Source organism: Xenopus laevis, chromosome 4S, assembly GCF_017654675.1.
Source record: "Xenopus laevis strain J_2021 chromosome 4S, Xenopus_laevis_v10.1, whole genome shotgun sequence".
Classification (NCBI taxonomy): Eukaryota; Metazoa; Chordata; class Amphibia; order Anura; family Pipidae; genus Xenopus; species Xenopus laevis.
Window position 1 is genome coordinate 27,000,237 of NC_054378.1, and position 22,500 is coordinate 27,022,736.

General features: G+C 40.4%; 1 protein-coding gene across 4 annotated transcripts in view; it reads left to right on the forward strand.

The window, feature by feature from the left end:
* LOC108715345 (solute carrier family 12 member 4) overlaps positions 1-22,500 on the forward strand; it is a 287,853-nt gene that overhangs the window by 132,579 nt on the left and 132,774 nt on the right. For 3 of the 4 annotated variants that reach the window (XM_041561093.1, XM_018260420.2, XM_041561092.1), the window contains 2 exons: positions 4,033-4,247; positions 22,087-22,251. In XM_041561093.1, the coding sequence (XP_041417027.1) occupies positions 4,033-4,247; positions 22,087-22,251 (380 nt within the window). The remainder of the gene's footprint in view (positions 1-4,032; positions 4,248-22,086; positions 22,252-22,500) is intronic. The other variant, XM_018260421.2, reaches the window with a different exon arrangement.

Below are 22,500 nucleotides of genomic sequence, written 5' to 3' on the forward strand. Positions count from 1 at the left end.
TTCTGGAATGGCCGTCACAGTCCCCCAACTTGAATAAGATCGAAAATCTATGGGATGATTTGAAGCAGGCTGTCCATGCTCTGCAGCCATCAAATTTAACTGAACTGGAGAGATTTTATATGGACGAATGGTCAAAAATACCGCCATCCAGAATCCAGACACTCATCAAATGCTATAGAAGGCGTCAAGAGGCTGTTACATTTGCAAAAGGAGTCTCAACTAAGTATTGATGTTGGGGTGCCCAAATTTATGCACCCATCTTATTTTGTTATGATGCATATTGCATATTTTCTGTTAATCCAATAAACTTTGTCACTACTGAAATACTACTGTTTCCATAAGGCATGCTATATATTAAAAGGAAGTTGCTTCTTTGAATGCTCAGCCAATGATAAACAAAGCATTAGGAGGGGTTCCAAAACTCTTTCAGGTGACTGTAGATTTAGGCATTGTGTTTTCTGCTAAAACAAATAGTCATTACTGACTTCAATTTACTCCCTTAAGATGTAAATGTTGAAGCGTTAAGGACCCTTTGTGGCTTAATTCTGGTATAGACACTAATACTGTAGTTGTCTGCACTAGTTATTTGCCCCCCCCAGACCTGCGCCAACGGAAGATGGTAGGGGAGGGGGGGTATTACAGAACCTGCCTCAGGGCTGCTTAGGGGAGATTTGAGAACTATGTATAAATTTATAAGGGGATCCTATAATAATCTAATGCTTTATTTTAGGGATGCACCAAATCCATAATTCGGTACAAGATTTGGCCTTTTTCAGCAGATTTCCTAAAAATCATATTGCTTTTCCCTACAAAATCGGGAAGTAAACATTTTTTTACTGTGCTTGAAATGCAAGGTTCTCTTTCTCCTCATTTTCCTTATTTGCATATGCAAGTTAGAATTTGGCTCAGTATTCAGCCAAATCTTTTGTGAAGGATTTGGCTAAATCCATAAGTGGATACTTATGGATTACTAGTTACTAGTAGGTCCTTCCAGCAGATCTGAGTGCTTTCATTCTGATTAGTAAAAAAGGATGCTCCGTCTAAATACTCAGAAAATGTTTTGTTTTTTTTCACAGTGAGAACTGTGAAGTTGTGCAATTCTCTCCCTGAATCGGTTGTACTGGCCAATGTATAAGCTTCAATACATGGTTCTAGTGAGGAAATCTAGGGTTTTTAAATGTAGCTGTTAATCAACTAGCAGTTAAGCAAGTTATAAATACATAGACAGAAAAGGTTGAACTTGATGGATGTGTGTCTTTCTTTCATTGAAACTTGCAAGGAATGCATTCCACATGCTTCTCAGTCTTTTTTATATCTAAAGCTTTGGTTGATGCATCCACATATCAATCAGCTACCAATCCAGTCGGGGAAACCAATACATGAAGAAGTATATTTATCAAGATGTTTGTTGATTGTAGATGATCATTTAGGCACTTAAAAATTGGTTTTTTTTTAAGTGCTTTACTTGCCGCTTAAATATTTCTCTGACATTAATGGGTTATGCATGGTCTGAATTGGCATAAATAATACCGTAAAATGCACCAACGAGGAGATAATTAAAGGAACAGTTACCAAAAAATGAAATCATTTTAAAGGAACAATAATATAATGTACTGGTGCCTTTCACTGGCAAAACTGGTATGTTTGCTTTAGAAAGCCTACTGTAGTTTGTATAAACAAGCTGCTGTGTAGACATAGGGGCAGCCATTCAAGCACAGGACATTCTGAAGAATACCATTGTATACTACAGAGCATATCTGTTATCTGCTGTGTATCAAATGGCTGCCCCCATGGCTATACAGTAGCTTATTTATACAAACTATAGTAGGCTTTCTGAAGCACACACCAGTTTAACCAGTGTAGAGCAATAGTACATTATATGTTCATTACTTTAAATGACTTATTTTTTGGTGATACTATTCCTTAAATCTACCTGTATGTTTTTGTATGTGTTGTAGGAAACCGGAGAACCTGAAAGAAACAGATGCAAGCACAAAGGAATATGCCATTTCTTAAAGATAACGCCCTGATTAGAACTAAACCCAGCATGCTAATCATTGCACCGTCATACTTCTGAAATACGATATTATTTTATCAGTTCATTTTATCATTTATCAGTTATTCCAGTATACTTTTACATAGTTTAATAAAAAGGACCCGTGCGTACTAGCCAGGTATTGTGCTGTGGCAGCCATGACAGCTGGCATTTGCAGGAAGCTATGCTCTGCACTTCAGGTTCAACATCCTGCAGTGTTTTAAAAAGTGGACTTTGTATGAAAAGCTTTTACTAAATCCTTTTATCCATACACATTTGTTCTTTAGTAATATCCAATATTCAAAAATAATTCTTAGCAACTTTATACAAAAGTCAATACAAAGCCTTCATTTCTATTTTTATGTTAATGATTTAATTCTGCATGCACTTCTGCTTGGAACTTTATTTTTTTTACAGCATCCATATGCTGTGCAACAAAAACATAAACAATTTATATATAGAGAAAAACATAAACAATTTATATATAGAGAAATGTTTAATGTAAATATTACATATACAGAAATTATGTATAAGAGCAGTAGGTGTCATTACTGATAATTCAAAACTAAAACTAAATATTTTTTTAACTTGCAATTCTGCATCTATTCTTCCAACACCTACAAAAAGTGCTTTCTTGACAACACACTAGGTTGGTGGAGGTAGGAAATTCCATGGTAGATATACAGTTATAGGAAACTTTTTTAGTCCATTGTGAGAATGAGGAATTACTGTAGATGTTTAGAAAATGCACAATCTGCCTTTTTGGTGAATGGTAAATTTTTTCCCCTATGTGCTTTTGTAAACTGTTTTGTAAGGTAAAAAGCCTACTTATTTGTTCTCTGTGTTCTATTTGTGTTCTATGTATTTATTTATTGCTGTTAGGGATGCACCGAATCCACTATTTCGGATTAGGGCGAACCCAGAATCCTTCACGAAAGATTGGGCTGAATACCAAACTAAATACGAATCCTAATTTGCATATGCAAATTAGGGGTGGGAAGGGGAATTTGTTTTTACTTTTTTGTTTTGTGACAGTCACGTGATTTCCTTCCCCACCCCTAATATGCATATGCAAATAAGGATTCAGTTTGGCCGGGCAGAAGGATTCATCTGAATCCTGCTGAAAAAGGCAGAATCCTGAACCGAATCCTGGATTCTGTGCATCCCTAATTGCTGTGTTCTATGCAAAGGCTACAGCTTGGATAGTAAATGCACTTTTCTGACTGCAAGACACACATGGTTACAGCAGGTGAATGCAAAATACTGCTTCGGATTAGTGCAAGAATCACTAAATACCATTAGGCCATGAACACACACAGCTGTAGGCTCTGCTGCTCTTGGCCTGCATGTTTTTGCAGGCTGAGAGAAATAGATCCGCTATGTGCCCCTGCACCATTCATCAGGGCCGCCTGCATGTTGTCACACACAGTTGGTTTGCCCAAAGATGCCTCCTTTTGTGTATTTGGGCTGACCTCCACTGTGTGTGAGCACACAAAGGGGGACCTAAATCAAAACAATTGAGATGGGGCATGGAGCAGATCTTTCAGCCTGCAAAAGTACAGTGGCCGATAGGAGTGGAGCCTACAGCTCTATGTGCCCATGGCCTAAAGATCAGAAACAGATGTCTAGCAGTGTTGATGTTTTACAGCCACAATTGTTTTGTGCTCTTATTGTAGCATGCAACCTCATAATTTATTTAGAATGCAAAAATTCTAATAACTAGACCTGACTTTTCATTGTCCTTTCAATGCTGTAAATAATATAGCCAGATTTTACAGATTAAAGATTCACAGATTTTACACATCATTTTCCATATTCTTTAATCAAAGAGATATAATCAAAGCTGTTTAGACATAATTGATATTGGTGATATAGCCACTGATAAAACCATTAAATGTATTGTATTTTAAAGAACCAGCAAAGCAAAACTAGCTCTGTATATGTTTTTCTGGTTTGAACTTTTCTGATCTTCAGTGTTTCTCTTTTTCTCTGGACAGGGTTTGCATGCTGGGCAATAGGACTCTTTCCAGAGATAGATTTGAAATTTGTGCCAAAACCATCCTTCTGGACAATGTAACAAGGACTACAAAACTATGGGAGCATTTCTGTAGATCCTCCAATTTTTCCACCAGCATCTGTGATGAATATTTCCTTAAAAACAATGTCACTGAGATTGCTGGAATTCCAGGGGCTGCCAGTGGTATTTTAAAAGGTTGGTTTTATACTTAAGCTTTATACTTTTTGATACAATGTAAATGAATACTGTATATGCAATTATAAGATGCCAAGTTTTGTAGCCCTATAAAATAAGTTATGGGGCCCCAAATACAGTATACACAAATACCATGGCTATCTGTCAGTCCGTTTAGTAATCTGCCATTTCCATGATGCTGAATAAATGACCATGCTGTTTATAGTAATATAGTATATTTGGTTGGGTAAAGAAACAGACTTCAAGGTTACAACTTTTACCTTTTGTAACAGAGGGCTCTCCCTAGCATGTAAATTGTATGAGGTTGTATTGAAATATATTGAGAAGGAAAGAAACAATAGCTGCCTGAGAGTAGTTCTATTGTGTAGTACTGGCTCTTTCTGAAAGCTCAGAATCAGGCACATTGAACAGAGATGCCTACTTCCACACAAACATTACAGCTAAAAAAAATTACATTTGTTGGTACAAGAAACATTTTTTAAATGGTAGAGTAAATTATTTGCAATGTAGAAATAAAATGTAAACCATAAAAATCATGATAGAATTCCTTTAGTTAAAGGGATTCTTAAGGTTGGATAATGAAACACATCCGTCAAGTTCAACATTTCTGTCTTAAGTGAAATCTAGCTAACTGTCAGTTGATCCAGAGGAAGGCGATAACATTTTAGAGGCTTCAGATGGGGTTTTATTGCCTTCCTCTTGATCAACTTGCAGTTAGCTAGATTTCACTTAAGTCTCTCCAATTTGCCTCAGAATGTGAAAAAATTCCTTCTTTACTCCAAGATGCCAATTGGACCAGTTCCTGGATCAACTTGTACTACGAGCTATCTTTTATTTCTTCCATTGCTAAAAAGCCATCCAACCCCTTAAATCTATCTAATGTTTGAGCCAGTATGACTGATTCAAGGAGAGAATTCCACATCTTCACAGCTCACTGTAAAAAAAAACCTTTCCAAATACTGTATTTAGACAGAACCTCCTTTCTTCTAATCTGAATGGGTGGTCTTGTGTCAGCTGGAAAGACCTATATGATCCCCTTATATATTTACAGTTAGGCCCATAAATCTTTGGACAGAGACAACTTTTTTCTAATTTTGATTCTGTACATTATCACAATGAATTTTAAATAAAACAACTTGGATGCAGTTGAACTGAGGTGATCAGAGACATACTGTCTGCTTAAATCCAGCTAAATGCAGTCAAATTGATTGGGAGACGTTTTATAATACAGATGGACAATGACCCAAAACATACAGCCAAAGCAACTCAGGAGTTTATTAAAGCAAAGAAGTGGAATATTCTTGAATGGCCAAGCCAGTCACCTGATCTGAACCTAATTGTTCACTTGTTAAAGACTAAACTTCAGACAGAAAGGCCCACAAACAAACAGCAACTGAAAGCTGCTGCAGTAAAAGTCTGGCAGAGAATTAAAAAGGAGGAAACCCAGAATCTGTGATGTCCATGAGTTCAAGACTTCAGGCTGTCATTGCCAGCAAAGGGTTTTCAACCAAGTTTTAGAAATGAGCATTTTATTTTTAGTTTTTTAATTTGTCAAATTTCTTTTGAGCCCCTCAAATGAAGTAATTGTGTTAAAAAAGGCTTTAGTTCCTCACATTTTTATGCAATCTTTTTGTTCAACCCAATGAATTAAAGCTGAAAGTCTGCAGGTCAACTGCAGTTGAACTGAACTGAAAATATGTCCCTGTCCAAAGATTTATGGGCCTAACTGTATATATAGTTATCATATCAGCCCTTAAGCTCTTCTTCTTCAATATGAACAACCCCATTTGGCCAGACTTTACTCATAGCTAAGGTTTTCCATACCTTTTATCAGCTTAGTTGCCCTTCTCTGCACCCTCTCTTATCTAATAATGTCCTGTAAGAGCCATGGAGACCAAAACTGTGCAGCATATTCTAGACTGGCTCTTACCAGTGCTCTGTACAGTGGAAGAATAACCCCATCCTCCCTTGAATGTATGCCCCTTTTAATAAAGCTCAATATTTTATTTGCCTTTGATACTGCTGACTGGCATTGCTTGCTACAGCCAAGTTTATTATCTACCAGGACTCAAAGGTCCTTTTCCACTATGGATTTGCCTTGTGCAGTCCCATTAAGGGTAGAAGTGGCTTGGATATTTTTATATCCCAGGTGCATGACTTTACATTTATCAACATTAAATCTCATTTGCCACTTAGCTACCCAGATCGCCAGCTTGTCAAGATCCTGTTGCAAGGATGCTACATCCTGGATGGAATTAATTGGGTTGGATAGTTTTGCGACATCTGCAAACATGGATACATTATTTACAATACCCTCCCCATAGTCATTAATGAACAAGTTAAATAAAAGTAGATGGTGCCCTGAGGGACCCCACTGAGAACCTTACTCCAAGTAGAAAATGTTCCATTAACAACCACCCTCTGTACCCGATGCTATAGCCAGTTCTCTATCCATGTGCAAACAACTTCATTAAGCCCAACAGACCTAGGCACAGTTTAGTTGGGCACTGTATCAAACACTTTGGCAAAATCCTGTCAAGCTTCTTCCTTTCATCATCATAAAAAGCAATCCAATTTGTCTGACATGGCCTATCCTTCATAAACCCATGCTGATTGATGATCATAATGCTATTCACTAGGATAAAATTTTAAATGCGATCCCATAAAAAACCTGCAAATAATTTGAATATCAGCTTTTCTCCAGTCTATAGGTACCATATCAGATGAAAATTTGAAGAGGCCAGTCTAAAACTGAGCTAAGTTTTCTTAAAAACGTACCTGATGCCCTATTCAGTTTTTATTAAAGCTTTATGATCCATATCCTGAGTCAGCCACTGACTAGATTGAGCTTAGCCAACCGTGCAGCTATGAAGTGAGCCTGGAAACTCTTGACTCCTTTATTGTATACACTTAAGAAAAGAACTGATTTAGCACATTTGCCTTTTCTGTAAATGCAAGTTATACATATATATAAAAGGCATTGTGTTGGGAGTTTCCTTAACTGAAAAAGATCTAGGGTTTTTTGTAGATAAAAAGTTGTCTAATCTTCTTTTCTATTACTTCTATATTAAGCCTCATAGGGTGGTTCTTAGTGCTTCTACATTTACTTCTTAATGGAATAAATTGAGAACAGTAGTGATTGAATATCTTTTTCCCATTAACTGTCCTGGCAGTACTGTTGCTCCAGTCAATGTCTGTGTAATTAAAATCACCCATTATCATTAGTTTCCCCAAACTAGCAGCCTTTTCCATTTGCATCAGGAAGTTAGCTTCCTCCTTCTCCTCCTCGCTTACATTAGGGGTTCTATAGCATACGCCTACAGTTAATTTGCTGGACTCGGTGAAGAGCTCCACCCATAAGAGAGATTCTGAACGTTTTTTTTCTTTCTGTCTACACAAATAAGGAACCAATTAATGAAGGTTTCCTTCTTAATAGACCGGATTCTAGTAATACAACAAATTATTGCATGGTTAATGCAAGAGGAAATTCAAAAGATAGTAGAACATATAAAGATAAAGGTCTGGAACTGGATGGTATTGATCAGATGGTACTAAACGAACTTAGCTATTAGCAAATTGCTAATGTGGTGCCACTATTCAAAGTGGGATCCCATTCTCATACTCAAAACTATAGGCCGGTTAGTTTGACATCGGTGGTAGGAAAGCTATTTGAAGGTATATTAAAGTATCAGATACTTGACTTCAATGCAAATCATAATACTATGAGTTGTGCCAGCATGGTTTTATGCGTAACGGATCTTGCCAGACTAATTTTATTGCCTTTTGTGAGGAGGTAAGCAGGAACCTTGACTCTGCAATGGCAGTGGATGTAATCTACTTGGATTTACATCCATTACAAGATAATACTAAATTGTGCAGAACTATAAGTTCCATGCAGGATGTTGCCACTTTGCAGAGTGATTTGACTAGATGGAGAACTGGGCCGCTAACTAGAAAATTAGGTTCAATGATGATAAATGCAAGGTTATGCACTTAATGGCAATTTGTTGGGGGTTTCCTTAAATGAGAAGGGTTTTTGTAGATAATACATGGTCTAATTCCAGGCAGTGCCATTCTGTGGCTAATAAAGCAAATAAAGTGCTGTCATACAAAGGGTTGTAAATTCATTTAAAAATCTCAGCTGCCAATCAAATATTGTCTGCCCCTCCTCTATACCTTAGGCATAGAGGTGTGGCAAGCAATTACGTTCACTTTTCATTCAGCACTTTTTAGCTGTCATCTCTCTCCCCACATTCCCTCAGTTCTCTTAACCACTTAATTGTGTAGCCAGTGCACAAGATTCTGAGATGATGCAAGGCTTGCACAAAAATGGCTCCTGCCTGCTTGCTATAATTATGAGTTCCCAGACTGATGGAAATAAGATTCAAATAATGTATACAGTGTAATTAAAGTTCATTTTGCTTGACTAACATGATAAAATAATATTTGGAATAATTTGTTTGGGTGACGGGTCCCCTTTAACAGTGAGTTGTGGAATACTCTACCGGATGTTGTGATGGCTGATTCTGTTAATGCCTTTAAGAGGTGCTTGGATGATGTCTAGGACAAGCATAATATCCAAGGCTATAGTGATACTAACAACTATAATTAACATACATATTGGTGTTTATATATATATATATATATATATATATATATATATATATATATATATATATATATATATATATATATATATATATATATATATATATATATATATATATATATATATATATATATATATATATATTTCTCAGTCGGCCCTACCTGTCAGTGCAGGACGACTGGGGTTAAGTTGATCCTCTCTGGAGGCAGGACAAACTGAATAAGTTCTTTTCCAATCTCCTTCATCCATCTGGCTCCACCTCTTCCTCCAGTTTTTTCAGTTTGTCCTGCTTGGAGGCAGCAACTTCTTCTCTCGACTATTTTATTATTTATTGTTATTATTCTCTTTTATTACAATGGAATATAGTTGTTTGGTTGAGCCCTGGTGTGCTCCCTAACATCACATATTACCCTAGGTAGAGCCCAGTGTGTGCTCCCTTTCTACTGGACCGACCGCGGCGAATCCTACAGACAGTTTACTGTCTTGGAGTGCTCCCGGGTTTCCCAGGTTGAGCCCCACATAGAACGCACTGCTGCCTGCAGTCGTCGTTCGGTATCATTTGCTTCACCCTGTTCAGGTGCGCTCCCGGTTGACCAGGTTGAGCCCTTACAGAGACCGCACGGCTAAAGGAAGCCTCCAGGCGGTAACAGGGAGTGAGCTCCCCTGTCACTGGGTTGAGCCCGTGGTTGCGCTGCATATTGCGCAGGTTTTAGACACTTAAACAGTGTTCTACTGCGCCTCACCTTCGCGCCTTAATTTCGCGCCCGACAGTAAGGTCGCTACTTCCGCTCAGTGCGCATTGTGGGAACTTCCGGTTCACGCGCTATGAACACAGCGCTTATGCACGGAAGACTCGCGCCATTACTGCACAGTAAGCCTGCATCTCATAACGATCGTAGATCTTCCCTATCAGGTAAAAGACCTCCTTACTTCAATATGGCTAGTCAGGAGGATGAACTATTGTCACTGATTGAGGAGATAGATCTCCCGGACAAGTCTCGCAAGGTTAAAGCCAAAGTAAAAAAGCTTGTCAAATCTAACACAAAACGGAGGGATCAATCTCCCTCACCTGCACGGCAGGAGCTTAATACCGAATCTGGTTCTAATATGATCACTGTAGCCATGGTTCATGCTCCTCAGGAGTCTCAACATGAAGCTCAGCCATCACAGACAACCCACATAATTAATGCGGGACAAGATCAAAGTTCAATGACACCAGCTACTGACATGTCACAACTTATGGCATGGATACAGTCTACCATTAATACTTCTGTCACTCAAGCAGTCTCTGCGCACTCAGTCGCTGAACCCAGTAAAAGAAAGCGCAAGCGCTCACCTTCCCCTACTTCCCATCCTGACTATGATACTCAATCTTATCAATCATCAGGGGAATGTAGTTCTACAGGGTCAGAAGACTTCCCTTCATCTGATGACCAATCTAGTGATACTGATGAGCCAACCAGACAGCCAGACGCAACTAAGAATATATTAAGAGATATCTTTGCCACTCTGGATATTAAGGAGGAACAGTTGACACTATCCAAAGCAGACAGAGTATTGGGCAATACATCAAAAAAACCAAAAACATTCCCAGTCTGTAAAGCTATTTCAAAACACATTGAAACAGAATGGCTTCAGCCAGAGCGAAAAAACACTATTCCTAGTAAGTTTTTCAATACGTATCCCATACCTGAGGATTATAAACACTGGGACAAGATTCCCAAGGTAGACCCAGCTATTGTTAGACTGGCACGAAACACTACCTTACCAGCAGAGGACGCTGGATATCTCAAAGATCCAATGGACAAAAAGATAGACTCTGCGCTTAGACGCGACTTCCAAAATTCAGCAGCCATTTTGAGACCCGCAGCTGCAGCTACCACTGTGGCCAAGACGGCAAAATTTTGGTGTCAGGAGTTACTAAAGAATCCACCTTCCTCACCAGACCAATTTACTGAAGAAATAGAAAAAATCAAATCTGCCCTTTCATTTTTAGGCGAGGCGGCCATTGACACAGCAAAACTTGCGGCAAAAGCCTCAGCAGCCTCAGTTACTGCTCGCAGGGCGCTGTGGCTACGTCAGTGGTCGGGCGACACTGCATCTAAACACAAACTAACATCACTTAAATTTGCGGGAACACAACTCTTTGGTCCCGAATTGACACAAATAATTTCCGAAGTCACTGGCGGCAAAGGGGCCTTCCTACCACAAGGTAGATGTCCCAGGCGAGACTTCCACAAACGTAACTTCCAACACAAGACTTGGAATTCTTCGAACCGTCAGCAAAGAGGTTCCAGACCGCTACCACAGGCGCAATCTAGCAGGAGATACAAGGCCCCATGGCAAAACCAAACCAAAAGCATCCGCAAACATACTCCAACAAAGAGTCAGGATTCCTGACTCAAGCAGTATGGCATCTCCACCCCCGGTGGGAGGAAGGTTGGGCGACTTTGTGAAGGTTTGGCAAAATTCAATTACCGACAGATGGGTTATAAAAATTTTAGATCAGGGCTACAGTATTCCCTTTGCCAAGAGACCACCAACTCAGAGGTTCACAACATCAAAAATACCTCAAGATCCAGAAAAAAAGCAAGCCCTACTCAATATTGTTTCAGACCTACTTCAAAAGAACGTCATTGCTCCAGTGCCCACTCAGTACCGGTTTCACGGATTTTACTCCAACCTTTTTTTAGTGCCAAAAAAAGACGGGGGGTTTCGCCCAGTACTAAACCTTTACCCTCTCAACAAATTCGTCAGTTACGACCGCTTCAAAATGGAGTCTCTCCCATCAATCATAAGGTCCCTAAAACCGGACATCTTTATGTCCAAAATAGACATCAAAGATGCATACTTGCATATTCCCATCAATCCAAGCCACCAAAGATTCCTACGTTTCGCAGTGGGACAACTTCATTTCCAATTTCAGGCTCTCCCATTCGGCCTCACATCAGCACCCAGGGTCTTCACAAAGATCCTGGGGGCCTTACTAGCAGTCCAGCGGATCAAAGGGATCCATGTTGCAGCATATCTGGACGATCTCATCGTCATGGCAGACTCCGAAGAATTAGCCAGCCTCCATACAAACCAATGCCTCCAGTCTCTGCAACAACACGGCTGGATCATAAATTACGCAAAGAGTTGCCTACTACCAACACAGACCCTGGAGTTCTTAGGCATGCAGATCGATACAAAGATCAGAAAAATATTCCTACCAACTCCAAAAGCCATCACCTTGAAACGAGCAGCACACGCGATTCTTCAACACCCGCAGGCTTCAGCTCACGACATCCTTCGTCTGCTCGGGCTGATGGCGGCCAGTATCGAAGGCGTGCCCTTCGCAAGGTCTCATCTACAACCAGTTCAATGGGAATTCCTCCGAAGGTGGAATCGAAACCACCAAGATTTATCTCAAGTAATCCATCTCTCACAAAGAGCATTGTCCAGTCTGACGTGGTGGACACACCTTCCCAATTTAACACAAGGCAGGGACTGGGATCGTCCAGTCCAAGAAATAATCACAACGGATGCCAGTCTCAAAGGGTGGGGGGCGACATGGCCACCCCGAGTATGTCAAGGCACATGGTCATACCAATAAAGCAGATTGCACATAAACGTCCTCGAGCTCAGGGCGGTTTATTATGCCCTATGCAATTGGCAAGTTCACCTGAGACACAGGCATATCAGAATTCAATCCGACAACAGCACGACCGTTGCTTACCTGAATCGACAGGTCTTCATAACTGCAATCTTCATTCCAGGGGTACAGAATTGGGAGGCCGACTTTCTAAGTCGCAATACCTTGGATCCAGGGGAGTGGCATCTCAAGCCAGCAATCTTTCAACAAATAGTAGACAAATGGGGCCTACCATGTCTGGATGTGATGGCATCCCGATTTAACACACAGCTTCCACGTTTCCTAGCAAAAATGCACGATCCACAGGCAGTGGGAGTGGACGCTCTAACCTGCCCATGGAACTGCAAGTTAGCGTATGCGTTTCCACCAATTCCGATCATTCCACGACTACTACACAAAATACGACTGGAAAGAGTAACCACCATAGTGATCACCCCCTGGTGGCCCCGCAGAGCATGGTTTGCAGAGCTCATACAGATGTCGGCAACAAGGCCATGGTCTCTTCCACTAATACCGGATCTACTGTCGCAAGGCCCAGCACGGGCAGACCATCTTCACAGGCTCAATTTAACGGCATGGCTATTGAAGCCAGACTATGGAAAAGAGCAGGGTTTTCAGACAAGGTAATCCACACCTTACTTGCTGCGAGAAAACGTTCCACCTACCTCACTTACCACAGGATTTGGAACTGTTTCATTTCCTGGAGTAGAGAACATAGCATACCATGGCAATTCCCTTCTTCTGCACATATTCTAGATTTCATACAGAGTGGAGCAGATAAAGGACTCAGTACTTCAGCATTGAAAGTGCAGATCTCGGCACTTTCAGCTCTTCTTCGTAAACAATGGGCGCTTCTACCAGAGGTCAAGCTGTTTTTTCAGGCACTCCAACAACTACGTCCTCCACTGCGAGACCCTGTTCCTCCGTGGAATCTCAATCTAGTACTAAGGGCCTTACAACGTGCTCCCTTTGAGCCTTTGGGTTCTGTTGACGTAAAATTTCTTTCCTGGAAAGTGGCATTCCTCCTTGCTATCTGTTCAGCCAGGAGGGTGTCTGATCTGGCAGCTCTTTCTCATAAACCTCCTTGGACAATTTTTCATCAAGATAAAGTTGTCCTTAGAACAGTTCCTTCACACTTACCTAAGGTCACTTCAGAGTTTCACATCAATGAAGAACTGATCTTGCCATCATTCTGCCCAAAACCGAATAATCCCACAGAACAACAACTTCATACCCTGGATACGGTACGGGCATTGAAATTTTATATTCACAGAACAGCTGACTTCAGATGGTCAGACGCTCTCTTTGTCCTCTTTGGCAGTAATAAAAAGGGTATACAGGCATACAAACGCTCATTAGCTAGATGGATAGTTTCAGCTATACTTGAGGCCTATAAGTCCATGCATCAGGATCTTCCCTTTCAAGTAAAGGCTCACTCCACGAGGAAAGTTAGTACTTCCTGGGCCCTTCATAACCAGGCTTCCATGGAAGCTGTTTGCAAGGCAGCCACTTGGTCTTCCTTGCACACTTTTTCTAAGTTTTACAAGTTAGATGTTACAGCCTCTTCAGAAGCGGCTTTTGGCAGAAAGGTGCTACAAGCAGCTGTGGCACATAGATAGCTTCTGCAATTCTCATAGTTCCTTTGCATACTGTTTTTTTTTTTTTTTGGCCCCTCCCTATTTGGACGGCTTTGGGACTTCCCCAGTCGTCCTGCACTGACAGGTAGGGCCGACTGAGAAAAGGAGATTTTCTTACCTGAAAAATCTTTTTCTCATAGGCCCGTACTGTCAGTGCAGCATCCCTCCCTTTTTTGGGGTGCCGGTTTTTGCTGCTCGACCTTTAGTTTAGATAGCTAGGCAGTTAGGATTGTCTCCACCGGCAGGCTCTGGTACAAAACTGGAGGAAGAGGTGGAGCCAGATGGATGAAGGAGATTGGTCGTCCTGCACTGACAGTACGGGCCTATGAGAAAAAGATTTTTCAGGTAAGAAAATCTCATATATATATATATATATATATATATATATATATATATATATATATATATATATATATATATATATATATATATATAGGTTTTTTTCTGTGTGTAAGTTGAAAGACTTTGGTCTTTTTTTCAACCAAACTTAACTATGTAACTATGTGTAATAGAATAAATGCTATTCTCATGTCTACTACTAGGTTGGGCTAGGCATTGCTTTTAGCAATGCAAATGATTTCTGACTTCATTTTGATTTCACCAATGGTGATATCTGCTCCAGCAAGCAGAAAACATGGGCGTCCGCAAATAGGGGCAAGGAATTTCTCCCTTAAAGTGATACTGACTAAAAAAAATTACTTATTAAAATAAGAATGGACATTAAAAGTTACCTATAGGTTACCTCATAGGCGATCACAGGCAGTGAGATAGGTAATGTTAAAGCATTGGGCAAATACTTTATGGCAAAATTATAAGAAGCACTATAATTATCATTCTGTTTTTTGTTTCCCCTCATTAATCTTTGATTGTGAGGCCCCTTGTTTTGCAGCCCCGGTGGGCCCCTATGGCTCCAGTCCTCCATGCACAGAGTAGTGAAAAATATTATATTAGAATATTAGAACCTCAGTTTGTTGTGCTTTTATTATTGAGAATGATTAGTGTTGTCAGTACAGTAGCTTCTATAGGGCTGTCTGCATACATTCCTATTTAGAGCTGCCTTTCTACAAAGAATTTAAATGTACTGTGAGTGCATCTTGCCACAGCCTCTACCCAACAGGCTGTTCTGGCAGAGCAGCCACAGAAACCAATATGCCCCTAACACATTTTTAAAGGATGTGCTGAAAGACAAATGGAACTAAACTAATTTGCAGGGTGCCAAGATGTCAGCAGAGATAGCAGTCCCCAATTAGATGTACAGTTTGCTGCTTTGTGAGACAGTAAAAGTGAAGTTGGCACTGCATACTGCTGTGTGTTTTGGTTGCAAACATTTGTGTGCAAAACCACAAAGAGCTCAATCAGGACATATGTTTGGGAACATATTACTTTATTACTGTTTAAACTTGAAATAATATGCATAGAATTGCTTTTATTTCAGCCTCTAAGGCATTATGCCCATAAAATCAGTAAAACAATTAGGAGTTGTGAACGTAAAATGGGGTGGTTTAAGTGTGAGTTTTGGAGAATTGGGAATGGTCATCTACAAATTTAGAGCAATATCCAAAGCACAATGCACCTTAGGTGTGACCCCGAATAACCTTACATTGGGCCCAGTTATGTCAAGTTACTACCTGACGTACTGCCCTACTAGACAGCTGGTAGCCCTTCTCCCTCCCTTTTGGGCCCACTGACTGGCCACTTGTTGCCAAACCAAAAACTATCTTTTCTTAGGTGATGAAAAAATGTTAGAGATGGTCAGGCATTTCATTGCGGTAGACCAGCAAAAACAGGAACATAACGGGGCGCAACTCTGGTTGATTGCAATCCAAAAGGAGGGGACACCACAGCTCATCCCACTCTCATGGGCGTCGGCAGATAGGGGCAAGGGGGGCACTTGCCCCCCTGGACTTGTCCTTGTTATATAAAGGATATTCTCCTGTCATATGTACATGATGGGCACATCTGGAGATCAAGACAGGAGGGATGAGAGGGCGGTGCACTGCAAGTAAGAGTCGCCTGGGATTCATCCAGACAGCACCTTTCATTGTTATCAGTGTGTGAGGCAGTGGCACCCGAGGAAGGAGGAGGAGTGAGCGGGGGAGACACTGGAAACCAGTCAGTGTGATGTTAGTGGGAAAGTGCTGTGAGATGGAGCTGGGCCAGCGGCTAATAGGCTGAATATGCTGTTGCAATCTTCCCTCCCTTTTCAGCACCCAGCCCTTGTTGCTCAGCCCGCCTTCCTCATACCTCCGTGCTCAAGGCTGACAACCCTAGTTCACAAGCTGAATGCAGAGCACGGATGGCTGAGCGAAGAGGGCTGAGCGAGGGAGGCTAGGTACGTCAAACGTTTTCTGCCTACCTGCTTGTCCAGACAGCTTGCTCCCCTGCTACTCTCACCCCCTCCTCTCTCCGCCCTCCATCACTCCCTCTTGTGCCCTTTCCCTTCATTTCTCTGCCTTTGCTTGTTGCATGTGCTCACTTACAATCACGTGCCTGCATGCACAGTCCTGAACGCACGTGCGCGCACACGGGGCGGGGGTATCCTACTGGGTGCCTAGGGCGCCCTGTAAGCCCAGTCATGACTTCAGCCATCCCAAGATGGCAACCTTCTGTAGGTGATGCACATGTTCCTCCCAATATCCTTGGCTTAAATCTAGAGTGGTGAGAGATTTGGCATTCCCCAGAAGTCAAGAACTTAATCCACTCAGGGCACTGGAAAGGCATATGTCCCTGTCATTTGGTTCAGCTTTCTATAGTCTAGACCAGGGGTCCCCAACCTTGTATACCCATGAGCCACATTCAAATGTAAAAAATAATCAGAGCAACATACAGTAAGCATGCAAAAAGTTCCTGAGGATGCCAATTATAGGCTAAGATTGGCTATTGGTAGCCCCCTATGTGGACTTGCTACAGGAGGCTCTGTTTGGCATTACACCTGGTTTTTAAGCAAATAAAGCTTAATGCCAGAAATTCAAAAATAAGCGCATGATTTGAGGTCACTGGGAGCAATATCCAAGGGGTTGGTGAGCAACACGTTGCTCACGAGCCAGTGGTTGGGGACCACTGGTCTAGACAAAACCTAGTGCTGCCATTCTTCATGGTAACCAATACTACTCGTGATACCCAAGGGCTCTGAGAGGGAACAAACTACTCTTATGACAACATTTACTCAATTTCCTTTTTCATGGTAGCCCATACTGATTCTGCCACCCTGTATGCTGGGGTGTGAATTGGGGCATGTCCCTTCATGCTTACTTGATGGACAACCCAATTAGTGCAGCCTGGCCACTCAGGGAACTAAAACTTCTGAAGCAGGTATGGGCCGGTGGTGGTACCGGGTATTTCTCTGGTGTCCTGCCAGCCCAGTTTCGACCCTGAATGGGATTCTACAGAATGTTTATATAAACTATTTGTAAGGGCCCGAAGGCTACGCTAGGACTTGCGGACCAAGGAGGAAACACCAGTCCAACACAGTTCAAGGTATCCGATAAGTGTGAAGCAGAAGAGTAGTCAAGTCCAGGCAAATGGGTCAATGCAAGCAGAAAGGTTCAAAGTCGAATAACAAGCCAAGGTCAAAACACAGAATCCATAATACCAAGGAATAAGACGCATGAGGAACACACAAAGTATATTATTGGGGCCTGGTCTGCAATGTTCTGGAGTCTTTTATAGGCCTATCTGGCGCCAAACTGGCATGATGACGTCATGACGATAGTGTCACAACGCTGCCTCCATTCTGACGCTGGCGTCACAATGTTGCGTCCAATGCCTGTGATGCAGCTAATGGGGGATCCCAACTTTATTCCATGGCACTCAAGACACTGCAGAAGTTCAAAAGTTTTGAGACCATGTGTCACTTTTTCAGTGTTGGGACTTTCCGGGTAACGGGTCTTTCCATAATTTGGATCTTCACACCTTAAGACTACTAGAAAATCATGTTAACATTAAATAAACCCAATAGGCTGGTTTTACTTCCAATAGGGATTAATTATATCTTAGTTGGGATCAAGTACAAGCTACTGTTTTCTTACTACAGAGAAAAAGGAAATCATTTTTAAATCAAATGGATTATTTGTTTATAATGGAGTCTATGGGAGACGGCCTTTCCATAATTCGGAACTTTCTGGATAAGGGGTTTCCAAATAACGGATCCCATACCTGTATATCCAATTTAAGGATATATTTTCCCCTAATGATATTAAATGTGTATCTAGAAAGCCCCCACCTTGGGTAAGATTCTGGCCCCTAGTGTGGTTTCCTCCCCCATATCAGCTACTTGGGCGAGTTGGCTCTCCACGAAGGGCACATATTAATGTGGAGCCACCACATGCAAAACTTGCAAAGTAATTACAGTAAGTCAGGACTTTAAGGCTAATATAACAGGCCATGAATACCAGAACAAATGGTTTTTCAACTGTAATTCGAAAAACATAGTTTACTCGTTAGAATGCAAAAACTGTACCAAACAGTATGTTGGACGATCGACCCGTACTTTGAAAGATAGAATGGGGACCTTCCCCATTGACTTATACAGGACCTTGAGAGCGTTTAGATGCCGAGGTTTTGGATTCCGAGTTTTTAGACCATCGGATATTAATAAATCTCAAATAATTCATAGTTTTTAGGGTTTTTTTTGCTCCGAAAACTACGAATTATTTGAGGTTCGGATATTCGGAGCTTGATAAATAACCCCCTTAAACTAGCCTCACAATGTACAATTGAAAACACCACATGGACAATCACTCCAGGAAAAACATCAATTTACCATAAGACTAGCATAAAAGACTTTTTATCCCACAATGACAGTACGGAGACTTAAGACCTAAACCTCTGGTGTGCCCATAAGGCAGTGATTAGAGGACAATTGATCAGTATAGCATCACACAAAGCTAAACTATCAAGAAGAAAACAAGAAAAATTACTAATAAGAATTAATAATTTGCAACAGCAAAAACTTAATGCTCCTTCACCTAACATAACAGATAAATTTAACAAGCTCAAAGAAGTAAACCCAACTTACAAAACTTAAAAGCAAGACCTATGCCGTGGGAAACAGGGCCACAGCTATCCTAAAAAAGCAAGTACAGCAAACCCTACAACATAGAATTGGGAGAATACAAACGGCTACCCAGGAACTCAAAATTAACCCCAAAGATATAGCAGACACGTTCACCCAATTTTATAGTGACCTTTACAACCTCAAGGACAACCCCTCCACAATTATGCCCTCAGACATCCGTACATTTTTAGAACATGTACAATTACCAAACACAGCAATGTCCACCCTAACTAGCCCAATAAGGACAGAGGAAGTCCTGAATGTGATAAGAACCATGCCTAAAAACAAAGCATGTATTATAAAAGCTTTAGTAAAGTGCTATCCCCCTACCTTTCCAGAGCCTTAAATGCAGCAGCCACTCACGGGAAGTTCCCCCAGGAAATGATGAAATCATATATTTCGGCAATTCCAAAACCAGGTAAAGATAATACACAGTGCTCAAACTACCTTCCTATATCCCTACTAAATGGGGACCTAAAAATATACGCATCCATATTAGCGAAAGTATTACAATCTGTATTAACACACTTTATCAGCAATGACTTAACAGGCTTTATAAAAGGACACCAACTTTATGACAATAGAAGAAGGCTCATCACCCTGATACAGCAATTACATAAAGAAAACACACCATCCTTAGTATTAGCACTGGATGCCAAGAAAGCATTTGACTGGGTGAACTGGACATATGTTAGACTAGTGCTAGAAGCATTCAAAATCCCTACCTCACTAATAACTGCTATTATGGCATTATACTCCGACCCAACAGCCCAAGTAAATGTGAATGGATTTTTGTCAGATCCTTTCTCCCTAACAAATGGGACTAGGCAGGGGTGCCCACTCTGACCTTTTATTTACATTTTGAGAATGTAACCAGTAGCCCAAGCCCTAAGTCAATTACAAGAAATCAGAGGCATTGCAATAGGACCTCAGGAACATAAGATATTACTGTTTGCCGATGACATTGCATTAACAATAACTAACCCTTAAATTGCTTTGCAGAAATTATTTGAATTGATTGGACAATTTTGTACCTTATCACATTACAATCTCAGCATCACCAAAACACAGGCATTACCAATTCTCATGCCAGCATTGGACATAAATGAGCAATTGGCACAAACTGAACTTGCAAACAATAGCAATTAGCTACTTGGGAACTAAAACAACATCAAATCCTACACATCTCTACCAACAGAACTATGACCAAATACTGAAGGACACCCAAACAACCCTACAATCATGGAAAACTACCTATGTATCTTGGCTAGGCAGAATCAATGCCATGAAAATGTTAGATCCATTCCGCTACACAACTTCTCTTTTCAACAATGCCAAAGAATACTACTAGCCTTCATATGGAACCAAAAGAAACCAAGAATCTCGCAAGAAATTTTGTACACTACCAAACAAAGAGCTGGGCTGGCCTGCCCAAATCTACATAAATACTCAAAGCCACCATCCTAGACCAAATGGCAGATTGGCACCTGCCTACAGGAACCAAGAAATAGGTAGACGTGGAAAACAGGCACATATGGACTATGGGCAAACACCACTGAACAAACTTGGACAATATGCCTCAATCTATCCAAGCAACCTTACTGACCTGGTATTCAACAAAAGCTTATCGCAGCCTAATCAACCCTCCGTCCTCACTCATGTCAATTAACACCTTGGAAGAAGTGATACCAGACTTAAAACGAATCCAATGGCAAAAAATGGGCATAACAAAGCTAGGAGACCTTTACGACCACGAGGGACTGAAAACCTTCTCCAAAATACAAAGTACAAATTACCTAGCACACAGCTATAAACGTATATAAGACTACGACATTATCTCCTCACAAACAAATCGAGTGGAGTACACCAACCAACAAGATTTGAGATTAAATGCTGGACACCCATAGGAAAAAAGAAAGGAACTACGATTATCTACAACTTACCACAACAAAACAGCATAGACAAACCACCACGACAATGGAAAAATGGCAAAAAGACTTACAAATACCACTAACTACAGATATATGGAACCAATTATTGTCATAAACATCCAAATACTCCCGAGCACTTAACCACCACAAACTGACTGTTAAAATTATGTACAGATAGTACATGACCCAAGAAAGAATACATAAAGCCTTCCCCAAAAGAAGAGGGTACCCTGCTGCATATATGGTGGTCATGTCCAATTGTAATAAATTACTGGAAAAATGTTTACCAACTCATAAAGGAAACCACAGACCTACACATTAGGCTCCAACATGCATTAGCCCTATTAGAATATGATACAGAACAAAGAGACAGAAAAAAACAAAAATAGTAACTACACAACTGCTATCAGCAAGCATAAGCCCGATAGCAAAAATTTGGAGAAATACCACTCTCCCAACAAATAAGGCATTAAAAGCTGAGGTAGCTCATATACAGCAATACAAACACACATACTCCCAACTCACCCTTGGGCAGTAAAGACCAACAAAACCAAATAAAGCCACAGGAAAAAATACATGGATGAGCTACCCAGGACAGTGCACTTCAACAAAAGATTCTCTTCAGAAAAGTAATAACAAAGTAATAATCAAAGTGAAAAGCAGCCAGCTCTCTCTCTCTCTCTCTCTCTCTCTCTCTCTCTCTCTCTTTTCAACTTCCTTCCACTTTATCTTCTTTTATATCCTATGTAAGAAAAAGTCATAAAACTTGAAAAATTGTTGATAAAAAAAAAGTGAACCACCCCTTTAAGCTTCAATTTTATGTTAAAGATATTATCTTGATACTTTCTACATTGTATACTAAGCCAAGTTTATAAGCACAGCTCATGTAATTTAACATTTAAAAACTGTTGCTTAAACTCTGCTTGTGGATTATTAAATTTCAGATTAAAAGTCTGTGTTTGACTATTCTAGATAATCTGTGGAGTAATTACTTACAGAAGGGGGAAATCCTGAAAACACCTCATCTTCCTTCAGTTGATGTACTGGGCTCCAAAAGTAATTTCCACCTATATGTTCTGACAGACATCTCAGCTACATTTACTGTACTTGTGGGCATTTTTTTTCCTTCTGTGACTGGTGAGTATGCTTCACATTTTCTTGTACAATGTATCTTTGTTGTCCAAACAGAGCGTAAGTTTGAAGGAGTATAATGTGTGTTTGTGTGTGTGTGTGTATATATATATATATATATATATATATATATATATATATATATATATATATATATATATATATATATATATATATATATATATATATACTTTTATAATAAATTTTCATAAGTCCTGTGAGTGCGGATCTTATTTGTGCATTATAGATTTATAG